The 21,171-nt window shown below is 35.0% G+C and overlaps 1 protein-coding gene across 7 annotated transcripts in view; it reads left to right on the forward strand.

Annotated features, from left to right (window-relative positions):
• Positions 1-19,671, forward strand: part of TAFA2 (TAFA chemokine like family member 2) — a 537,284-nt gene extending 517,613 nt beyond the window's left edge. For 6 of the 7 annotated variants that reach the window (XM_055358109.2, XM_055358111.2, XM_055358110.2 and 3 more), the window contains one exon: positions 17,534-19,671. In XM_055358109.2, the coding sequence (XP_055214084.1) occupies positions 17,534-17,545 (12 nt within the window). In that variant the 3' untranslated portion in view covers positions 17,546-19,671. Of the gene's footprint in view, positions 1-7,023; positions 7,262-8,154; positions 8,205-17,533 lie in introns of all 7 variants that reach the window. The other variant, XR_010129313.1, reaches the window with a different exon arrangement.
• Positions 19,672-21,171: the final 1,500 nt, after the last annotated feature.

Here is a 21,171-nt window from a genome sequence, read left to right on the forward strand (position 1 = left end):
ACAGCTGAATTTATAAAACAAAGAAGAATTGGTACCAATTCTACAGAGACTATTACAAAAGGTACAGAGAGAATCCTCCCTAAATCATTCTATCAAGCCAGTATCACCTTAATTTCAAAACCAGATAACATAAAAAAAGAAAACTACAGTTCAATATCCCTGATGAACATAGATGCAAAAATTCTCAATAAATTACTAGCTAATTGAATCCAACAGCTTATCAGTAAGATAATCCACCATGATCAAGTGTGCTTCATACCAGGGATGCAGGGATGGCTTAACATATGGAAGTCAATAAATGTGATACACCACATAAAGAGAATTAAAAACAAAAATCACATAATCATCTCAATAGTCTCAGAAAAAGCATTTGACAAAATCTATCATCACTTTATGATTAAAACCCTGAGCAAAATCAGCATAGAAGGAACATACCTTAAGAGAATAAAAGCCATTCATGACAAACCCACAGCCAACATTATACTGAACAGGGAAAAGTTGAAAGCATTCTTCCCCCTGAGAACTGGAACAAGACAAGAATGTCCACTTTCACCACTTTTATTCAACATAGTCCTAGCCAGAGCAATCAGACAAGAAAAAGAAATAAAGGACATCCATATTGGTAAAGATAAAGTCAAACTGTCGCTGTTCACTGGTGATATGATTGGATACCTAGAAAACCCTAAGGACTCATCCAAAAAGCTCCTAGATCTGAAAATGAACTCAGTAAAGTTTCAGGATACAAAATCAATGTACACAAATCAGTAGCACTGCTATACACCAATAGTGACCAAGCTGAGAATCCAATCAAGAACTCGACTCCTTTTACAATAGCTGCACAAAAAATAAAATACTTAGGAGTATACCTAACCAAGGAGGTGAAAACCCTCCACAAGGAAAACTACAAAACACTGCTGAAAGAAATCATAGATGACACTAACAAATAGAAACTCATCTCATGCTCATGGATGGGTAGAATCAATATTGTGAAAATAAGCATACCGCCAAAAGCAATCTACAAATTCAATGCACTTCCCATCTAAATACCACCATCATTCTTCATATGACTAGAAGAAAAAAATCCTAAAATTCATGTGGAACCAAAAAAGAGCCCACCAATTAGAGATAAAACATATAGAAAAAAGTTATTCTACTCTTAAAACATTCAATGGGTATATATCAAATTAAAAAAAGAGTCCCTGGAAACATTTCTATATTTTAGAACAATGTAAAGAAAATGGAGGATTAGAAATGTGTAAATGATGTTATTTCCCCACATGCGACTTGCTTTTTCTAAAAAAAAAAAAAGAAAAAAGAAACTCTTCTCAGATTTTTGTGCACCCATTACCCAAAGAGTGTACACTATACCCAATGTGTAGTCTTTTATACCTCACCCCTCTCCAACCCTTCTCCCCAAATCCCCAAAGTTTATTGTATCATTCTTATGCCTTTGTGTCTGCATAGCTTAGCTTTCACTGATAAGTGAGAACATACGATGTGTGGTTTTCCATTCCTGAGTTACTTCACTTAGAATAATGGCCTCCAACTCCATCCGGGTTACTTGCTTTGCCAAAGCAAGACTAAGCAAAAGCAACAAATTTGGATGCCTCACATTTTCTGAACTTCAAACTATACTATAAGGCTATAGTCACCAAAGCAGCATGGTACTGGTATAAAAATAGGCACAAAGACCAATGGAACAGAATACAGAACCCAGAAATGAAGCAAAATACTTACAGCTAAATGATCTTTGACAAAGCAAACAAAAACATAAAGTGGGGAAAGGACACCCTATTCAACAAATGGTGCTGGGATAATTGGCAAGCCACATGCGGAAGAATGAAGCTGGATCCTCATCTCTCACCTTATACAAAAATCAACCCAAGATGGATCAAAGGCTTAAATATAAGACCTGAAACCATAAAAATTCTAGAAGACAACATCAGAAAAACTCTTATAGACACCGGCTTATGCAAAGAATTCACGACAAAGAACCCAAAAGAAATGTGGCAAAAACAAAGATAAATAGATGGGACTTAATTGAAATAAAAAGCTTCTACACAGCAAAAGTAATAATCAGCAGAGTAAACAGACAACCCACAGAGTGGGAGACAATACTTGCAAACTATGCATCCAACAAAAAACTATATCCAGAATCTACAAAGGAACTCAAATCATCAAGAAACAAACAATCCCATCAAAAAGTGGGCTAAGGACATGAATAGATAAAAAAGAAAGATATACAAATTGCCAACAAACATAAAAACATGCTCAACCTCACTAATTATCAGGAAAATGCAAATCAAAACCACAATGGAATGGCCATAATTTAAAAGATCAAAAAATAATAGACATTGGTATGGTTGTGGTGAAAATAGAACACTTACACTGCTGGGGGGAATGTAAACTAGTACAACCACTATGCAAAACAGTGTGGAGATTCCATAAAGAACTAAAAGTAGATGTACCATTTGATCCAGCAATCTCACTACTGTGTATCTACCCAGAGGATAAGAAATCATTATATGAAAAAGACACTTGCCCATGCATGTTTATAGCAGTACAATTCGCAATTGTAAAAATATGGAACCAGGCCAAATGCCCATCAATCAATGAATGGATAAAGAAAATGCTGTATGTGTATGCGTGTGTGTGTGTGTGTGTGTGTGTATATATATATATATATATACCCAGATGGTATATATATACCCAGATATATATATATATATACACCCAGATGGTATATATATATATATATACACACACACATATATATATGTGTGTGTGTGTGTGTGTGTGTGTGTATATATATATATATATATAGATAGATAGATATACACCCAGATATATATCCCAGATATGATGGTATATATATACCCAGATATACCCAGATGGTATATATATATATATACACACACACACATATATATACACACACATATATATATACACACAGATATATATATACACACACATATATATATACACACACATATATATATACACACATATATATACACACACACCCAGATTATATATATATATATATATATATACACACACACACACACACACACACATCTGGGTGTATATATATATATATATATACACACACACACACACATCTGGGTATATATGTATACACACACACACACACACACACACACACACACACACACACACATAGACATACCATGGAATACTACTGAGCCATAAAAAGAAATGAAATAATTTCTTTCACAGTAACCTGGATGGAGGCCATTATTCTAAGTGAAGTAACTCAGGAATGGAAAACCAAACATCGTATGTTCTCATTTATAAGTGAAAGCTAAGCTGTGCAGACACAAAGGCATAGGAATGATACAATAAACTTTGGGGACTCGGGGAGAAGGGATGGAGAGGGGTGAGGTATAAAAGACTACACATTGGGTATAGTGTACACTCTTCAGGGGATGAGTGTACAAAAATCTCAGAAATCACAACTAAAGCACTTATCCACATAACCAAAAACCACCTGTTCCCCCAAAAGTATTGAAATGGAAGGAAGGAAGGAAGGAAGGAAGGAAGGAAGGAAGGAGAGAGGAGAGGGAGAGGGAGAGGGAGAGGAAGAAAGAAAGAAAGAAAAAGAGAAAAGAAAACCAAAAAATATAAAATGTGTCTTCTCTTTGTTCATGCAGTTCCACATTCAGAAACTATTATGAGGGGGAAACCCCAAATCAAAGCATCAACAATAAAAAATAAAAATCATGCCACATACATGCTTTAAAAATACTAGTCTCCAGATTTGATAGGAAAAATAAAGCAGGAGAGAGGTCAGCCGTCCTGAACTGTAATATATACAGTACATAATTCTGTTTGTGTGCATGCACATAAGTGATTGCATGCACAATATTATTTGGGGGCAATGGTGAACCAATCATTGTGCTATTTGTTTACTGTGTTCTATTATAGGAAATTTGATGCTATTTCGTTTGCACCACCATATCTGATGTCAAGTGAGCATGTAATTCCTTGGTGTAGGGTAATTGTCTCATGAAATATTTCATGAGAAAAATTTCCTGACAGTGTTAAGCAGCTGTATGGAAATTACTCAGAAGATAGGTGTATTTTTTTTAAGGCATAGCTTCTAACTGAAATATTAACTGTAATGAATATGCCAGCATCAACCTTGACGCATTCATTTGGACATTTTCCACATCCCAAGTGATTAGTCTAATACCAATTAGAGCATCACAGATTGCTATTATCTACTTGCATCATGATTTTCATGAATTAATTTTGTTTTTAAAATCAGACCTTTTCCAAATGAGAATAAATTTAAATATCTGAGGTGAAAATGTGAAGCTGAATATCGGGACCCATGCGTATCTATAATTTCAAATTCTGAAACTGCAGAATCATAGGGATAATCCTAGAAAAATTAAAAATTGAGGAATTGACCCTTTGGGTCACCTAATCACCCCCCTTGCTGTTTACAGAGAATCCAAATATTGATTCTAGCTTTCCTTCTTCTGAAATTACTTATCACCTTTTTCCTTATATTAATTCATTCACGTGTTCATTTATTTATTCATCTGTCCATGCATCCATTGTTTCAATCTTTCATTTAATAAATATTAGGCATCATTTATGTGCCTGATATGCTGCTTAGCACTGATGAAACAAAATGTATGCTAATATTCTTTTTCTCCAATACCTCGTATTTTAGTGAGAGAAACAGATTAATAATCATAATATGATGAAATATGTCTTATAATAGAACAATGACAAAGTGCTGATTGGATAAATCATGAAGTGGCCACATTTCTTCTGGGATTTGAAACAAGTGTATTTTAGGCAAAGCTAAAACAAACACAAAGATCAGGGGACATGAATGGGCACATCAAGTCCTAGGATTAAATAGGCATGACTAGAGTGGTGCATGCATGTTTTGTGGAGACATTGGGAAGAAGGGGAGATGAATCTGGGTGTTTGGGGTCTAATCATGAAGGATGTTATATATCATAAATAAGTTTATGTTTCTTCCTGTAATAGGATAGTATTATAGATTTTTCTTTTCAGGATGATGGTGGCAAAGAGGAGGAGGAACAGCAGGGAAAAATACAAGTCAGGGCATTATTGCAATTATACACACCAGGTGGAATAAAGAGTGTAGTAGTGGGACCAAGAGTAGGAAATAGATTAGAAAGATGATTAGAAACTGATTAGAGATGAGACATATAGGAAAAAGTTATTCTACTCTTAAAGTGTTCAATGGGTAAATATGAAATTTTTAAAAAGTCCCTGAAAACACTTCTATGTTTTTGAACGACGTAAAGAAAATGGAGGATTGGAAATGTGTAGATGATGTATTTCTCCATATGCGACTTGCTTTTTCTTAAAAACAAAAAAACAAAAAACTGAAACTCTTCTAAATTTTCTCACTCTTTATCATTTATCTTCAACTACATGTGTCCACTGCAGGTCATAACACTGACCCACTTCACAACTGTGTTGGCTTTGATATATCTAAATAAAGGCATCTAGACTCGACTCTGGCCAGAATACAAAAGTTCCACTCTTCCTCAAACCATCATTTAAATCTTTCATTTTCTGGTTTAGGAGGGAGAGGCCAGGATTAGCAGTGATTAGAAAACAGGGATCTGTTCTAATTACCCAATAACACCAATATTTTCAAAATTAGAAAATATATTTTTCTTCTAATTACATGATTAGTCTTTTTTCTTGCTATAGTTTTAACTATTCCAACCTCTCAAATTTATGTAGAAAGTGCTTTACTTTACTTTTAACTTATACAACCAAAACCCCTCTATTGTCAGAGCCTAAGTTACTATTAATAGCCAATTTACATACGATTTATTATTTATTATTGTTACTCATATTTTTCTCTCAACTACTGAATTATTCTTCAAATATTTGAAATTCAAATAGTATGTTTTGATATCGCTGGAGTACTTTGGAAAAGGGAGTATAAATAAAACTTTTTTTTTTGAGAGAGAGAGTCTCACTCTTGTCACCCAGGCTGGAGTGCAATGGCATGATCTTGGCTCACTGCAACCTCTGCCTCCCAGGTTCAAGTGATTTTCCTGCCTCAGCCTCCAGAGTAGCTGGGATCAGGCAACCGCCACCACTCACAGCTAATTTTTTGTACTTTTAATAGAGACGGGGTTTCACCATGTTGGTCAGGCTGGTCTCGAACTCCTGACCTCAGGTGATCCACCCGCTTGGCCTCCCAAAGTGTTGGGATAACAGGCGTGAGCCACTGCACCTGGCCAATAAAACTTTTAAACATCTATCTATATCTATAAAATATCATAAGTTACAACTGAAATATGTCATGAATCTCATTCTGACTGTTAATGAGGATTACATAATTAATAATGATTAGAGAGCAACAAAGTTGGCTTGAAAAATGAATGCCGCCCAGGGGTGACTAGACCCATATGTTGGTTAAGTGACTTGGTTCCATTTATCACCCTTAAAGTGTGTATGGTTCAAATTCCTGCCTCAGCAAATTATAAATTACTCTAGGCATGGATGATCAGGCAAGGCTATGAATGGTTAAGATCACAAATATTTTATCTTTGAATTATAATTTATTATTACTACCTAATATTGTTTCTACAATTATTTTACACTTTGCGCTTAGATGACTATGTCTTGATTTCTGTCTACTTTCTTCCTTGCTTTTAATGAACTTTTTTCTTAGGTTTGTGCAGAATGCTCCCCAAATACTCACAAGAAATGCTTACTGTCCTTTTTTTTAAAATTTCTTGTAAAAACTGTTTATTTTACTCCCATTTAAAGGTGCGTGTCTCTTTGAAATTAAAAAATGATGTACTAAGATTATATAATCTTCTAAGAGAGATACAAACCTATCCCCACTGTGAGCTTTTTTGGAGGTAAAGGACATTATTGTCTTGTTGTCCCGTTATGCTTGTTGTAATGTCCCCTTTCTCCCAGGTTTGCTTTCTGTAATAATCTGTTAAACAGTGGAGTGCCTGACATGTGTTTGTTCCTTAGGCAAACGTGTAAAACTCTTCAAGTTCGAATGGAGAAGTAGAAAGAGAAGGTTTCTGCTGTGCCTGATGACAATTTTTGATTTCTCCACACTCAAAAAAGTTTTGGCTCCATGTTGGAGCACTAGTTGTGGCGAATCCTAGTGTTGGTCGGATTCTAAGGAAGGGACAGAAGTTTCATTGAGAAGTAAAGATTCAAAACAACTCCAGAAATGAACTCCCGTCTTGGTTTAAAGCAGCAGGTGTGTACACGGTGCTAACAGGATTAACTGTGACCTATTCTTTCTTGTGGTTACCATTAGCATTTAAGTGCCCCTGATTTCAGAGGGGACAATGAACTTGGTACAGCTTTAGGGAGTCAGAGGGCAAAGAACTGCCTCAGTGGTCAGTAAAGAAAGGCATTGGATTATTGTTATTAAAAAGTAGAGAGAGGCATCATTCTTTAAACTGATGTGAGGCCCGTACACTGAACAAATAATTGGCCACAAAGAGCCATTATGTTATGTCACCTACAATGGCTCTGCAGTATTGTTTTCCCCAAAATAGGAAATGGATACTACAAAAATCTGGGTGTATTCTTGGACTTCTGTTAGTGTTCAAAGCGCTATTATTTGGAAATAAGCATGAAAAGTACTGAGCCATCAGACTTTCACTTAATCTCCATAAACCAAATAAAGGCTGCATTCTTACCTAATGGTCCATTCTTTATATATTTAAATTGCCCCATAATTGAATATTATTTCATACCTGCATCTAAGCATTATAAATAATTAGATTTAAGCATTTTTATTTTGACACACTTTGGAAATTCAAGATTACTGAACTATGATGGTTGTTATCAGAAAAGTCCAAAAAGAACTACATCTAGGAAACCAAAAAAAAAAAAAAAAAAAAAAGCAAAAGCACCCAACATGTTAAACATCACCATCTATGTTGCCCTATCCTTCAGAAAATGGATTTTAGTTTGAAATTTACAGAAGGGGATTTTTAAAATAAAAGATTTACCACGTATAGAATGATCATCTCTTAATTTTATGGAAGATGATAGGGATGGAGCGGAGAGAATGCTCCATCTCCATATGCTGCTTCTGGCATGTTCTCACAAACTTCTGGTACTGCTTTTGTCCTTTCACAGGTTACATCAAGTCCTTTTAAGTGACAGCAACATATTCTTCATTCAGACAGGTGTGTAACCGCCCTAAAGGTTCTTCCTGCCCGCTGCACAAACAAAATCAATTCATAGAGACCACGGCATTGCAATAAATAATTTAATTGATCAGAGGCCAGCCATGCCACACAGGAGATGACGCTGTTACTCAGATCAAGCTCTCTGATAATCTGGGGGCTAGGGTTTTTCAAAGATAGTTTGAGGGAAGGGCTGGGAGTGGCTAGGGAATAATTGCTTGCTGCTGTTGGTTGGGGATGCAGTCATAAAGGTGTGGGAAACCGTCCTCCTGTGGGCTGAATTGCTTGGGTACAGGTGGAGCCATTGGTGTCAGGCATGCAAAAACCCTGAAAAGATATCTCAAAAGACCCATATTAGGTTCTACAACAGTGATGTTATCTGTAGAAGTAATTGGAGAATTTGCATCCATTGTGACATCTAGAACAATGGCTGGCAATTGTTTATGTCTATGCCTTAGCAGAATTCAGGCTCCTCTATCCTCCTACCGTGGTGATCTTTCCTTAGCTTTACAAAGGTGGTTGAGTTTTGGGGAAAGGCTATTATTACTTAAACTATAAACTGAATGTCTTCCAAAGTTAGCTTGGCTTAAACCCAGAAATAATTAAGATCAGGTTGAATGCCAAAGGCAAGATAGGGTTTGGCTAGATTAGATCCCCCCAACTGCCATAATTTTCTCCCTGATACAGTTTTTGCAAAGGTGGTTTCAGTATCTCAAGGAAAGGTTGTCCCTAAGAGCCATTTGTGTTTGTAACACAAACCAACAAAGAAGTTAAGAGAAAATGCTCTCTAGGCTGTGAAAAGGAATTTCTTCCAAGTTTCAGATCTTCTTCACCCCCAACTCCAACTATCTTAAACTCATTTTTTAAAGTACAATTTTTAAAGCTTCTGTAGTGAGACCGGTGATTCTTGACCAGATTGAAACTTATAAAGTAAAGCTTTCTGGCAGAAAGTGGATAAAAACTATCAATTCAAATTACTCTTCTACAAATGAAAGGCTAGTCTAAAAAAATGAACTTAATATCAAATTTAGCAGGTAAAGTACCTTTGAATTGAGTTCAGAATCTCAACTGTCTGTAAAAATGTATGAACTATGCTGGCATATAGAATAAATATCTTAAAAAGCCTGCTCAGATTTCCTTGAGGCATTTAAAATAATTGTTTTCCTGACTTAAGGATTTTTTGAATGTCTTCAAGAGATTTCTCCTTATTCCATATGCTGTTGACTTTCACCATTATCTTAATTTTGTGTGTGTGATTCTGCACCTGAAACAAACACAGTGTGTGTGTGTTGGGATACCAAGGGAAGGGGAAGTAAAGTCTTGTCTTAACAAATGTTTTTTAAAGTGTCAAAGGAATTTATTAGCTACTTAAAAAGCAGAAAATGCTTTGTTTTGCTAGCATTGAATGTCATCCAGAGAGAAACGGCTGATCTGCTTCTGAGTGGATGAATGTGCATAAATGGCAACACAAACAGTCATCTACTTCCATGAGTCACGTAGAATAGTTCATGGCAGGCACACTGTACAGCTTTCAAAGTTCCAAGAAACAGCTCAGGTCCATCTGTTCAAAAGATTCATTTCCAGTCAAGATCTGCATTTGCACAGCATAGGAAGCTGAAAGCCATGGACAGATGTTGTATATGTGGTAGGAGCTCACTAGTTCTGCATTCTGATATAATGATTAGGCCTTTTAGAAAATGAAGTCTTCAAAGTGGTTATACCACTGAAGAATTTAGGCCGTCAAAACGACATTTTATCCCATTTAGAAGTAGTGTTTCTTAAGAAAGGTCATAGCAGTTGGAGGCAAGAAGTGAGTCAGAAGCTCACTGACTCCAACCAATGTGCTTGGTAGACAAAACTCAAGTTTCAGGTATTTTTTTTAAGTGACTTATCCAGAGTTCTAGAACCAGCAGGTAGAAACACTGGTATAAAACCCTGGTCTCCTGATTTGCAGAATGAGGCTGCCCCATTCAGGCATATCTGGTATTCCGTTTCTTTCCAGAAGTCTAGAAAGATTATATGCCAAGTCTGGAGACTCACACTGATTTACACCTAAATATAATCAGTTAGCTACAGAAATGCTGTTGTTTGAAATTACTCTTTCCACTCACCCAAGGCTGTTAAATTTTTCAAGAATTTATAAAATAGATAACTGAGTAAAGTTCAAGGTCCTTTAGTGGAAATGTTGATCCTAGCTGAAGTATTAAACATATCTCAAAGTGTTAAAATAAATGTTCAGGCCAGTCTGGCAAAAGCAGTTCTTTGGAGGTAAAACTAAGCTGTGGTATGAAAATACAATGGTTTTCAGGTCTCTAGGAGTCACCTCCATCATCATGAAAGTAAAATATAGGCTTAATTTTCACATAGATGAGTATATTTATAAAAGTGATTCATATGTCATTGTCTTATAGTGCCTTACCTTACCTGAAAGTTGTCTGGTCAGCTTGCTCATGCGTGAATATCCCAGACCAATAGGTGTCTTTCATTTCATAATACCTCATTGCATGAGGTGCTTTAAGATATGACAAGTGTATTCACATATAGTTACGACCAATGTAATGGCAGCTTTTCTCAAGCTTAAATGAGAAAACCTGCTACTGCAGAGTAATGATGTTTTAATTGCGCATTTAGTACACAAAAAGTGAAGCAAGAGCTTATTTCATGTATGTGTAAGAGCTACATTAAAAAATACATTTGCAGTGAAGTAGCAATTATATTCAAAGAAAGGAAGAGTTCATTCAAATCAGCACTTAGAATGATGAAGGTATTCTATTCTCCCTTTTACCTTTATCGAATAAGTTAAATTTATTGTAATGTTAGTTTGAAATTGTGCCTATCTGTGATGTTATTAAGCAGCCATCTTAAAAGGATTGACCATGCACTGCATTTAATCCTTCTGCCTCCTCTTAGAAGTATTACCACATTTCCTTGTCTTCCAGTTGTTTAACTAAAGAGTGCTCATCAGTCCAAAAATAAATGTTTATCTAATAACATGGATATTTTAGTGAAAATTTAACTTTTTAAAATGAAATTGACTGCAATGTTCATAATGCATTTTCACTTCTATTGTTCATAATGCATTTTCACTTCTATTATATAAATATTGTTTAATAGTTCCTCATAACATGATTTTAATGAACATATTGGAGAAGAGAATTTTTTTTAAATTAAGCTAATATCATATAAGATTTACATTGATGCTGTGGAAATTTGGCAGTGATTTCACAAATATGTTGTAGACTAGCAAATGGAACAACTGAAATATAAAAAAATCTGGGATATGGGGTAGAACTCAAAGAAAAATAATATCAGAAGAACCATCAATAAAGAATAGGGAAATTTGCAAATCTGCATTTTTTTGGCATAATAATATCCCATTTATTTTTTAAGTGTAGATAAAGTGAAGTGCCAACTTCCTAAATATGTATCCTTTCTGCAAAGTCTGATGGTAGCTGGTTTATTAGAAAGACAAAGAGTTAGAAAAAAATGGAATTCTGTATCAGAGAAGACTAGTAACATATGTGCAGAAACAATCAGAGGCAAAACCTGGGAATTTAATACATTGGATGGCTAAAAATTTACACATATCTGAATAATAATAGTTAATACTTCTTTAGCACTCATTAGGTTCCTCATACTGTTTTAAGCATGTAACCTATTAACTCATTTACTTCTCAGCTCAGACAATCTATGATGCAGATGCTAATAGTATTTCTGTTTTACCCAGTAAATCATTAGCAGAACTGAGCATTGAAAACAGGCATCCTACCTTCATGGAACATCAAAGTCGTGCTTCATTTTTTTCTTAATTTTTATTTTTACAATTTTTTTTTTTAGACAGTCTCACTGTGTTATCCAGGCTGGAGTGCATTGGCAAGATCATAGCTCACTATAGACATGACCTCTTGGGCTCAAGCAGTCCTCCCTGTAGCCTCCTGAGTAGCTGGGACTAGAGGTGTGCACCATCATGACTGGCTAATTTTTAATTTTTTTTTTTTTTTGTAGAGTCTTGAGGGGTCTTGCCATGTTGCCCGGGCTGGTCTCAAACTCCTGGCCTCAAGCAATCCTCCTGCTTCAGCCTCTTAAAGCACTGGGATTGGCTGGGTGCAGTGGCTCATGCCTGTAAACCTAGCACTCTGGGAAGCCGAGGAGGGCAGATCACGAGGTCGAGAGATTGAGACCATCCTGGCTAACATGGTGAAACCCCATTTCTACTAAAAAAAAATACAAAAAAATTAGCTGGGTGTGGTGGTGGGCGCCTGTAGTCCCAGCTACTTGGGAGGCTGAGGCAGGAGAATGGCATGAACCCAGGAGGCAGAGCTTGCAGTGAGCCGAGATAGCACTACTGCACTCCAGCCTGGGTGACAGAACGAGACTCCATCTCAAAAAAAAAAAAAATAAATAAATAAATAAATAAATTAAAGCATTGGGATTACAGGCCTGAACCACCACGCCTGGCCAGTGCTTCATTTTTAATATGTGACTTTTATTATTAACATAACAAGATTATGAAAAGAAATAATTGCAAGATGAATCACTATAAGCAACAGAAAATTAAGTCAATATTTTTAGAGAAACAAGAAGTAATACTGCCCTCCAATAGGTATCCTATGTATCACCTTTTGTATCTTGTTTGAGAATTTCTACTTCTACCACCTACTAATATTTAAAAGGCATTTAATGGGACAAGCACTTTGTCTGGATTATCTGATTTAATCACAATAGCGTATTACACACAGGGAGGCCAAGGGTCAGCTAGTTTAAATAATTTATTCAACCCCATAGTGTTAGAAAGTGATAAGGCAAGGATTTGAACCTGGGCAGTCTGCTGAACAAAGCCTGAGCTATTTGTCATTATGCCTCTCACCATAATATGTTACCTCCTGCGGATAACCTAGTCAGCAGGACTTGAACAGGGGGAAAAAGGAATTTTAGGCTTCAATATAATGATTGTAAGAATTTTAAGATTTAAGAATTTTATAAAAGGACAGAATAGATTATTGAATTTCCTTCCAACTTTGTAATTTACTTTAACTTGAAGATTGGCAGAGGAAGTTTCACAATACTCAAACAATAAAATGGAAACCGTATAAATAATTGAGTTCACCTAATTTCAAATTTAACTAATATCATATATGTCATTAACCAGGTTTTATTTTCTCAATTTAAATTGTTGAACAGACTTAAAGACATGATTTTAGCATGAGTTGTTTAGAAATCTAATCAGGGCCCTATAATTGTTTTGTTGGCCTGTGATAAGTGGGTGCCTTGATCTTAAATAATTACTACTTTTTGCTTAATGTTACCAGATTAGCATCTTCATCTTGGTTGATTGCTACCAGGGTAGCGTCCTGCTTGTGACAGAAAAGCTATTATTATTTCTGCATTTTATGTGTGTTCAGCAGCCCAGTAGTTTCACTTACCAAACTGGCTGGTGTGCGGCACACACAAATAAGATTTGTGTAAAAAAGAACAGCTATGTAAAATATTGCCTTTGGAAAGGCAAATTTCCTGAGATAGTGATTATAGCGCATGAAGCTCAAGGTATAACCATAACAATCATAGGGCCATTTCTCTCCCTCATGCAGTATTTTATATCTATTGCCTTCAGAACAAGAAGATAGTGTGCATTCATGGTAGCAAATGCTATCTCCCATCCTGTAAAACTGATTTTATTGCAACCTCCTGCTTTTAGTTACTGAAAACTTGCCAAAAATCTTCCTTAGAAGGTATAACTTAGTACTTGGCCTCTTCCAAAAAATACAGTTTGAATGAAAGAGTATTATTTAAGTTGTAAAAATATGGCAATGCTTAATTTGATATATTAACGATTACTTATACTTTTTAAAATGTTGGATTGTATAAATATTGCTTAAGCAAATCTTGCATATCAGGGTGTTCCAGTTTAGGGTCTACAAAAGGTAAAATGACATTTAAAATATGTTTCCCCCCCAGCATGCCAGAATTTAAACTTGGGTCACTCATATTTATTTAAAATGAGCATACAAATCATAAAAGGTTGATATTTTTGTTTAATTTTAGGTAATAATTTCATTTGCAAATAGTATTTGGACCTTGCATAGTAAACTTTTTCAATTGGTGATAATGTACCTATATTTAGAATCATTTTCCTATACATTTTTAAACCTTTGGTTTTCCCATCTTGTTTAGTGCAAACTCTGAGGTTGTCAGGGAGGGTGCTACCAGCACATGTAGATATTTATACATGTTCATCCTTATTTTGTGTTGAAAAGGATGAGTCATTAGTTAGGCGTTAATTCCTTCAATGCAGTTCTCTAAACTTTCATGAATGTCTGTTAGTATTGTTCAAAGAAAAACTTTAGCCGAATTAAATTGAGCAAAGAACAATTTGTGAATCATGCAGTCTCCCAAGCAAGAGTAGGCTCAGAGACTCCAGCACAGACACGTTGTGGAAGATTTATAGACGGAAAAAGGAAAGTGACATAGAGAAAACGGAAGTGAGGTATAGAAACAGCCAGATTGGTTACAGCTCAGCATCTGCCTTATTTGAACACAGTTTGAACAGTTGGCCACCTTTGATTGGCCAAAACTCGGTGATTGGTGTAAGAGTGGGCTACATTGTGTTTACACCTCCATTTAGGTTACAGTTTATGATGTACAGAGAAACCTTTAGGCTGAACTTAAAATATGTAAGGAGGAAGCGTTAGGCTAAATTTAATAGTGTGATTCGTTCATTCTACTTTTAGTGGCTCTCTTGTTAAAGATTTATACGTTCAAAAGCAAAAAAATCACTCCTAAAATCCAGACCTTTTATTTTTATAGTTGTTCAGGGTTGACAAAGCTAGGTGTTAAATAACATTATAATACTTGATCTTCATGGCAATACTGCCATTCTGGCCTAAATACAGAGCTCTTGATGCCGAATCACCATGTGTCCTCTTGGTCAAAATCAAATAATCAAAAAAAAAATCAAGTATTAGATTGCATACTTTCATCTAATATTAGAAATGATTTATACCATATTCTTCATCTCATATGCTAGAATATTTTTAAAATTAGTAATCCAGGAATATTGTGTAAAACTTAGGTGTGAGAATAGGTTGCTTTAATTATGCTGTAATCCATGTGTATTTAGACAATTACTTCTTTTAGTCATGTTTAAATTTTGTTTCTCTAGCAATTATGTTAGCTGATAGAAAGATATCATCATGAAAATGGATGTTTATGATGTTTTTGAGGATATGGGTTATATCCTTATTTATATGTGTTTGTATGTTTATGTGTGTGTGTGTATATCTATGTTTTTTCTCTACAGAAATGGAGAAAAAAATTGTTTTAGTTTTATAAGCCTTTTGTGTTATACTTTTAATTTAGATGTCTATTTTCAAAATTATATGAGAGCAAAGTTTTAATATATAAATAGCTGAGAGGATCATTTCTCAACTTTATATAAACTAGTAGAGTCAAATATTTAGCTTGAAATGAAGATATAGGAATGCATCTATTATACTCACTAATAGATTACTTAGAACCTGAGCTTGAAGTGGATCAAGAGGACACGTCACTTGTTATCATAGAGTCATGGCACCACATTCATGCAGTTCATTTCCGCCATGTTTCTCCATTTGGCTACACTGAGCAACAGCAGAGGCTAAACCATTTATTCTCTCTCAATTTCCTCTCTCTCTCTTTCTCTCTCAATTTCCTCTCTCCGTCTTTTACACACACACATATAGCTTCCCCTCTCTTTTCTTGTCTTTTCAGCATTAGTTTTGAAAATATGGTCCACATTCATACTCAATTTGGGAGCCCTTCACAGAAATTGTGTATGATGACTCCTGAATGGCAGGCAGATTGATAGTTGATAATTGATAATGAGATCGCTGCTATGCCTAAGATATCTCCTGCTCCCAGAATCTCAAAGATTCAGTAGGCTCTTCATGTGTTTCCAACCCTCCATCCTCAGGACAACTTCTTCCATGGTTCTGTGCATGGGAGTAAAACACTTCAAATACGCAGGCAAAGAACTCCTTCCTCGGGAGTGCTAGCAGACCACTGAGACAGAAATGAGATGACTGCCTCCATGCATGAAAACACTTTTTTGCCTTTTGTACCATCTCCCTTTGGTAGTATAATTTGAGACTAGCCATAGCAAAGTCTAGCTAGCTTATTATTTTGTTTAATATATTCATTTTTACATAATTGATCAGAAAACGATGAAACCAAACGGACTTTTGTAATGTTTTTCAAAGGACAAGTAACAATGTCACTTAATAGAATAAAATCAAAATTTTGACAATAATTTTTTAAAATCACTTTTTGTTTTAGCCATTCCTAGAAAAGAACTGTTAGGTAACTCTCTAAATACCCTGCCTGATATTAGAATAGAATTAGAAATTTATTAACACAGCAGAAATCGAGATATTTCTACTGTGTTGGTAATCTCTTCTCCTCTCCCCTCTTTCTCCCTCTATCCTCTCTCTCTCTCAAAATCTCTTTTCCTCTCCCCTCCTTCTCCCTCTCTCTTCTTCTCCCTCTCTCTGTGTGTTTTCCTCTGTATCTATGCATACATAGATATGTATGTATATATGTATCAGGTATTCTATCTGTTTATTATTCTTTTTTCCTGTACACAAATGGTCTTTGGACTTTCGTAGGTGTGAAGTTAGTATGAATGTTTTTAGTGATACTTAAAATAGCATTAATAGTATATTCTAATCAATTTTATGAAAATTTTGGGGCACCTTTAACATTTGGTACAACATTTTTCTATTCCTTATTGTTTCTTTCCTCAGATATTTTTGTCCCCCATAAACAGATTTTTTTTCAAATATAATTTTTCAAATATAATTGACTCAAATAAACCCTCAATTTTTAAACTATTTCAAAAATGAACTTTATGGAACCAATCCCCAAGGGCTTTTTGAGAATATGATGTGACTGTGTTGCTGGGAACAAAGGTCTTTCTTCACTGAGGCCTAGTATGATGTGTTTGTGATATTTGGGTTATGGCTACCAAGCCTGTGCAAAAAAACAAGGATTCCAGAATCACTCTCTGGGTCTGAGAGGGATATTGTTGTCACCAGTTGGGATAATTCTAGTCACAGTTGTATTCACTTGGATAATTGTGCAAATGGCTTTAAAAATATTGTGAGATGATAGTGAGAAAAAAAGTATATTTTTATATGATGGAAATACCTGCATCTGTTAGTCCTTTAAAATTAAGCAATGTATTTGATATAGCAAACACCAGCATTTTGAGTTATCTATTAATTTTTAATTGTGTTGAGTTTTAAGATTATCGGTATGTTATGAAATGTTGACTATATTTTCTCCTTCCTTTGTAGGTAACCCATTAACCCAGGAGAAATCAAGTGATCCTCAAGGCTGATGACATTGAACATGCGCATAGAAACTTAACTCCTGAGGTGATCTTGAAGATTTTTATACCACTTGAAAGAGGCGCTCAATAGTCTATTTCCAAGGGATTTCATGGCCTCTTCTTGAAATCAAGACTTTTTAAAAGTCAGACATGAACTTCCATGTCGTGAAGATTTCAGCAGATTTGAACTGTGTTCAACTTGTAAATTGTTAAAAGAATTTGAAGTCACTGTCTGCGGAGCTGGTGAAGAGTTGTTTTTTTCAGGGTGATGTTAGAGACAGTCACCTTTTGAGTTATTGGCTCCAGATGTGACTACTTTTCTTGTTTCTGCAAGCTGTATCCCAAGTGCACTGTCCTTCTGTCCTGGATGTGTTCCTGGGTCCTATGTTCATTTGCTAGTGGGACTACACATGGCTTTAATGACATTTCCTTTGAGAACTTTTCCTCTGGCATGGTGTAGACTGAGACAATTTTATTTATATCCTAATCTTGGAGCTCGGAAAGCCTACATGTTTTAACATCTTAAAGTTGCTTTTGTTAAAGGAATGGAAATATATATCCATTGGTAATAATGTTGGCAAGTAATAGTTATCTGAATAAATCAATCATATAAGAATGTATAGACAAGCTGACATATTTCCCTAAGGCTAACAACACCCTGCTGAAGCTCTTTGTCAAATAGGTAGTAGTTAGAACTGGATTGCCATTTTCATTATATAATACTTTGTACCTCTACAGCACTCTCCCTTTCTGTTTTTTTTAAGTGAGCTTTTCTTTAATTTTTTATGTTTACTTATTCCCTTCACAGAAATCAGCAATGAGCAGTCAAGTTAATGGATAGCCTTCAGTTTCAAAAAAATTGACAGGGATGCATGTGAGTTTCTGATTTCTTAGCTTGAACATTATTCACTTAGATTTCTTCCAGTATTTTTTAAAAAACTGTCCTATCTCATTTTAAAAGACTTTCTTTTGCTTGATCCCAATGACTGTTTGAATGCTTATATATTTGTTCAATCTGTTGATAGAAAAAATTGTTCATTTTCCTCAGTCTCAAATTTATAAATATTTGCTTACAGTTTTCCTATTCAAACAATTTGTTAGGCCAATATTTTGTGACATTTTTGTAGCGATTTTAACGTTTATGGTTTTGGTTCTACAGGAAAGTCATAAATATTTAAAGGCCTTAAACATGTATGTACTTTTTTTTTCTAAGTTATAGAATGTATAATTTTGTACTACATTTATTTTGTTTCATTTGTGATATGAAGGGAGAGAAGAAAGAAAAGTACATAGCCATTCTGTAACAATATTGTGTAAACCTATAGTTTGAAGGAATGCAAGGAGAAGGATTTCTGTGTTTTACTCATTTTAGACTGTTCAGAAGATGCTTCAAAAATTGTCCTGTTAGAATTTCCATCATGGAAGGTGGTATGGAAGAAGGTATGGAAATACCTTGTATTCTAAAAACTCACTGACGTGGTCAGTTAGACATATGTTGGTTTCCAGGATGGAGGCCCATATATCCTGGGGAGCTTTGGTCTATTAGTTTGTGACAATATTCAAAGGCCACAACACTACTCAGACACTTTCCTGGGAAGAACAACTAAAAATGTAAAATTGGTTAAAAATAAAATCTGAAAAGTATGTATCTCACATTGAACTAAAATCCACTGTCTCATAAGTTCATGGAATGAAATGGCTTTCTGCCTCCATTTTAATCATGCATAAAATGAATTAGATGGCTTTGAGTGGATTTTCACAATGGCTCAAGACTATATGAAATTATAAAAAAAAAAAGTTGCCCTGGGGTTTCTGCATCAATTAGAATATCATTAATTTCTTTGTAACCAAGTGAAAAACTATACTGTTTGGAAATTATGAATTTGTCCTAGGTTTGTTTGAGATTTGAAATTATACATCATGCTTCTCATTTTTTAAACTATGTTCTTTAAATCAACACTGGAAACTCTGTATTATATACAAGTGTAATACATGCATATAATAGAAAAAAAACATGGAATTTCAAATATACTAACTAGATTATCCCCAGTAGATTAATGTTGTGACTATTCAGAAAAGGTGAATAAAATTGGGATATAAAAATGGACTCTCTTTCATAAATTACATTTATAGATCTGTTTTCTGTGTTTTATTTTAAAAGCATTTCAGTTATTATCCAGGGAAACCTCTGAATTCCTGGGGAAGATGACATAAATTCTTCAATCTTTTTTTTTTAAATAAAGATCCATGGCAAATCTTGCCATTTACACAAGGTTCCAATATATGAGTGCTTCTTTGCTAGGATACAATTGAAATAGATATACTTAACACTTACGCTACTTGCCCATCTTGACTATGAGTACCACTGGCATAATTTGCTAGCAATATGTAAAATTCATTTTATGAAAATTGTTAAAGATAATGATCTCTTTATCTTTCAAAATACATATGAAAATATTAAAATCACAAATATGACTATAATTTAACCTTTAAAGTTTTTTTAAAACTTTTTATTTTTAAAGATTAAGACTCACAGGAAGCTACAAAAAATAGCACAGAGGGTTTCTTTGAAAACTTTACCCATGTTACCCAGTGATAACATTTTACAAAGCCATATAACATTGTCAAAACCAGGAAATCGACATTGGTATAATGCTATTAACTCAATACAGACCTAATTCATATCTCACTAGTTTTCACATGAACTCTGTGTGTGTGTGTGTGTGTGTGTGTGTGTAATCCTTTTACAATTGGTATCCATCCATTGTAATATGCTGGAACAGGGATGAGATTACAGTGTGAGACTATGGGCCAATGAGTGACTGATTTGTGATAATTCTTTTGAAGTCCTCTATTTTTGGAATAATATCCTATAGTTTTATTTTACTTTATTTTTTATACACTCTTGTTGCCTTAACACAATAGATGGCAGTTTTAACATCAGAGTGTACTATATGTGATTTCAAATATGCTGTTGTTTTTAATGGGTAGGAAGAGATCTGAGAATCTGCATCTGATTAAAATAAAAAGAAATTTTGATTTTATTCTTTATTTCCCATAACAATAATTGCACCATTTACAACCAATGCTATACAATTCGACTGTGACTTTCCATAATAATCACTAATAGCATAGTAATTAATTGAGTGATTAAATGAGACTTGATCATTTCAAAGTTTTGATCATTTTCTCAATTCATAGATAATGTATCCATATGAAAGGGTGATGTAAAGAAACAAAGAAATCAAATTGTATTTGTTCCTTATCCAGCCCTTTCTCACTTTGACTCACTAATTTAACAGGGAGAATTAGGATGACACTGGACACTCTGCTTGGAGAAAGTGAAAAGTTTGGAGAGACATATACTGAGTATCTTCTGTCCCTGCTACCCACATAGAGAACTCATGGTAGAACGTTATTATTTCTATCAAAGTAAGGGTCTTTCTTTTTTCCTTCCTACCTTAATTCCCCTCCCTCCACCCCTCCCTCCTCTCTCCTCCCCTCCCATCCCCTCCCATTGCTCCCTCCCCTACCCCACTCTCCCCCTCTTCCTCCCTCCCTTCTTCCCTCCCTCCCTCCCTCCCTCCCTCCCTCCCTTCCTTC

This window comes from Gorilla gorilla, chromosome 10 (assembly GCF_029281585.2).
Source record: "Gorilla gorilla gorilla isolate KB3781 chromosome 10, NHGRI_mGorGor1-v2.1_pri, whole genome shotgun sequence".
NCBI lineage: Eukaryota > Metazoa > Chordata > Mammalia > Primates > Hominidae > Gorilla > Gorilla gorilla.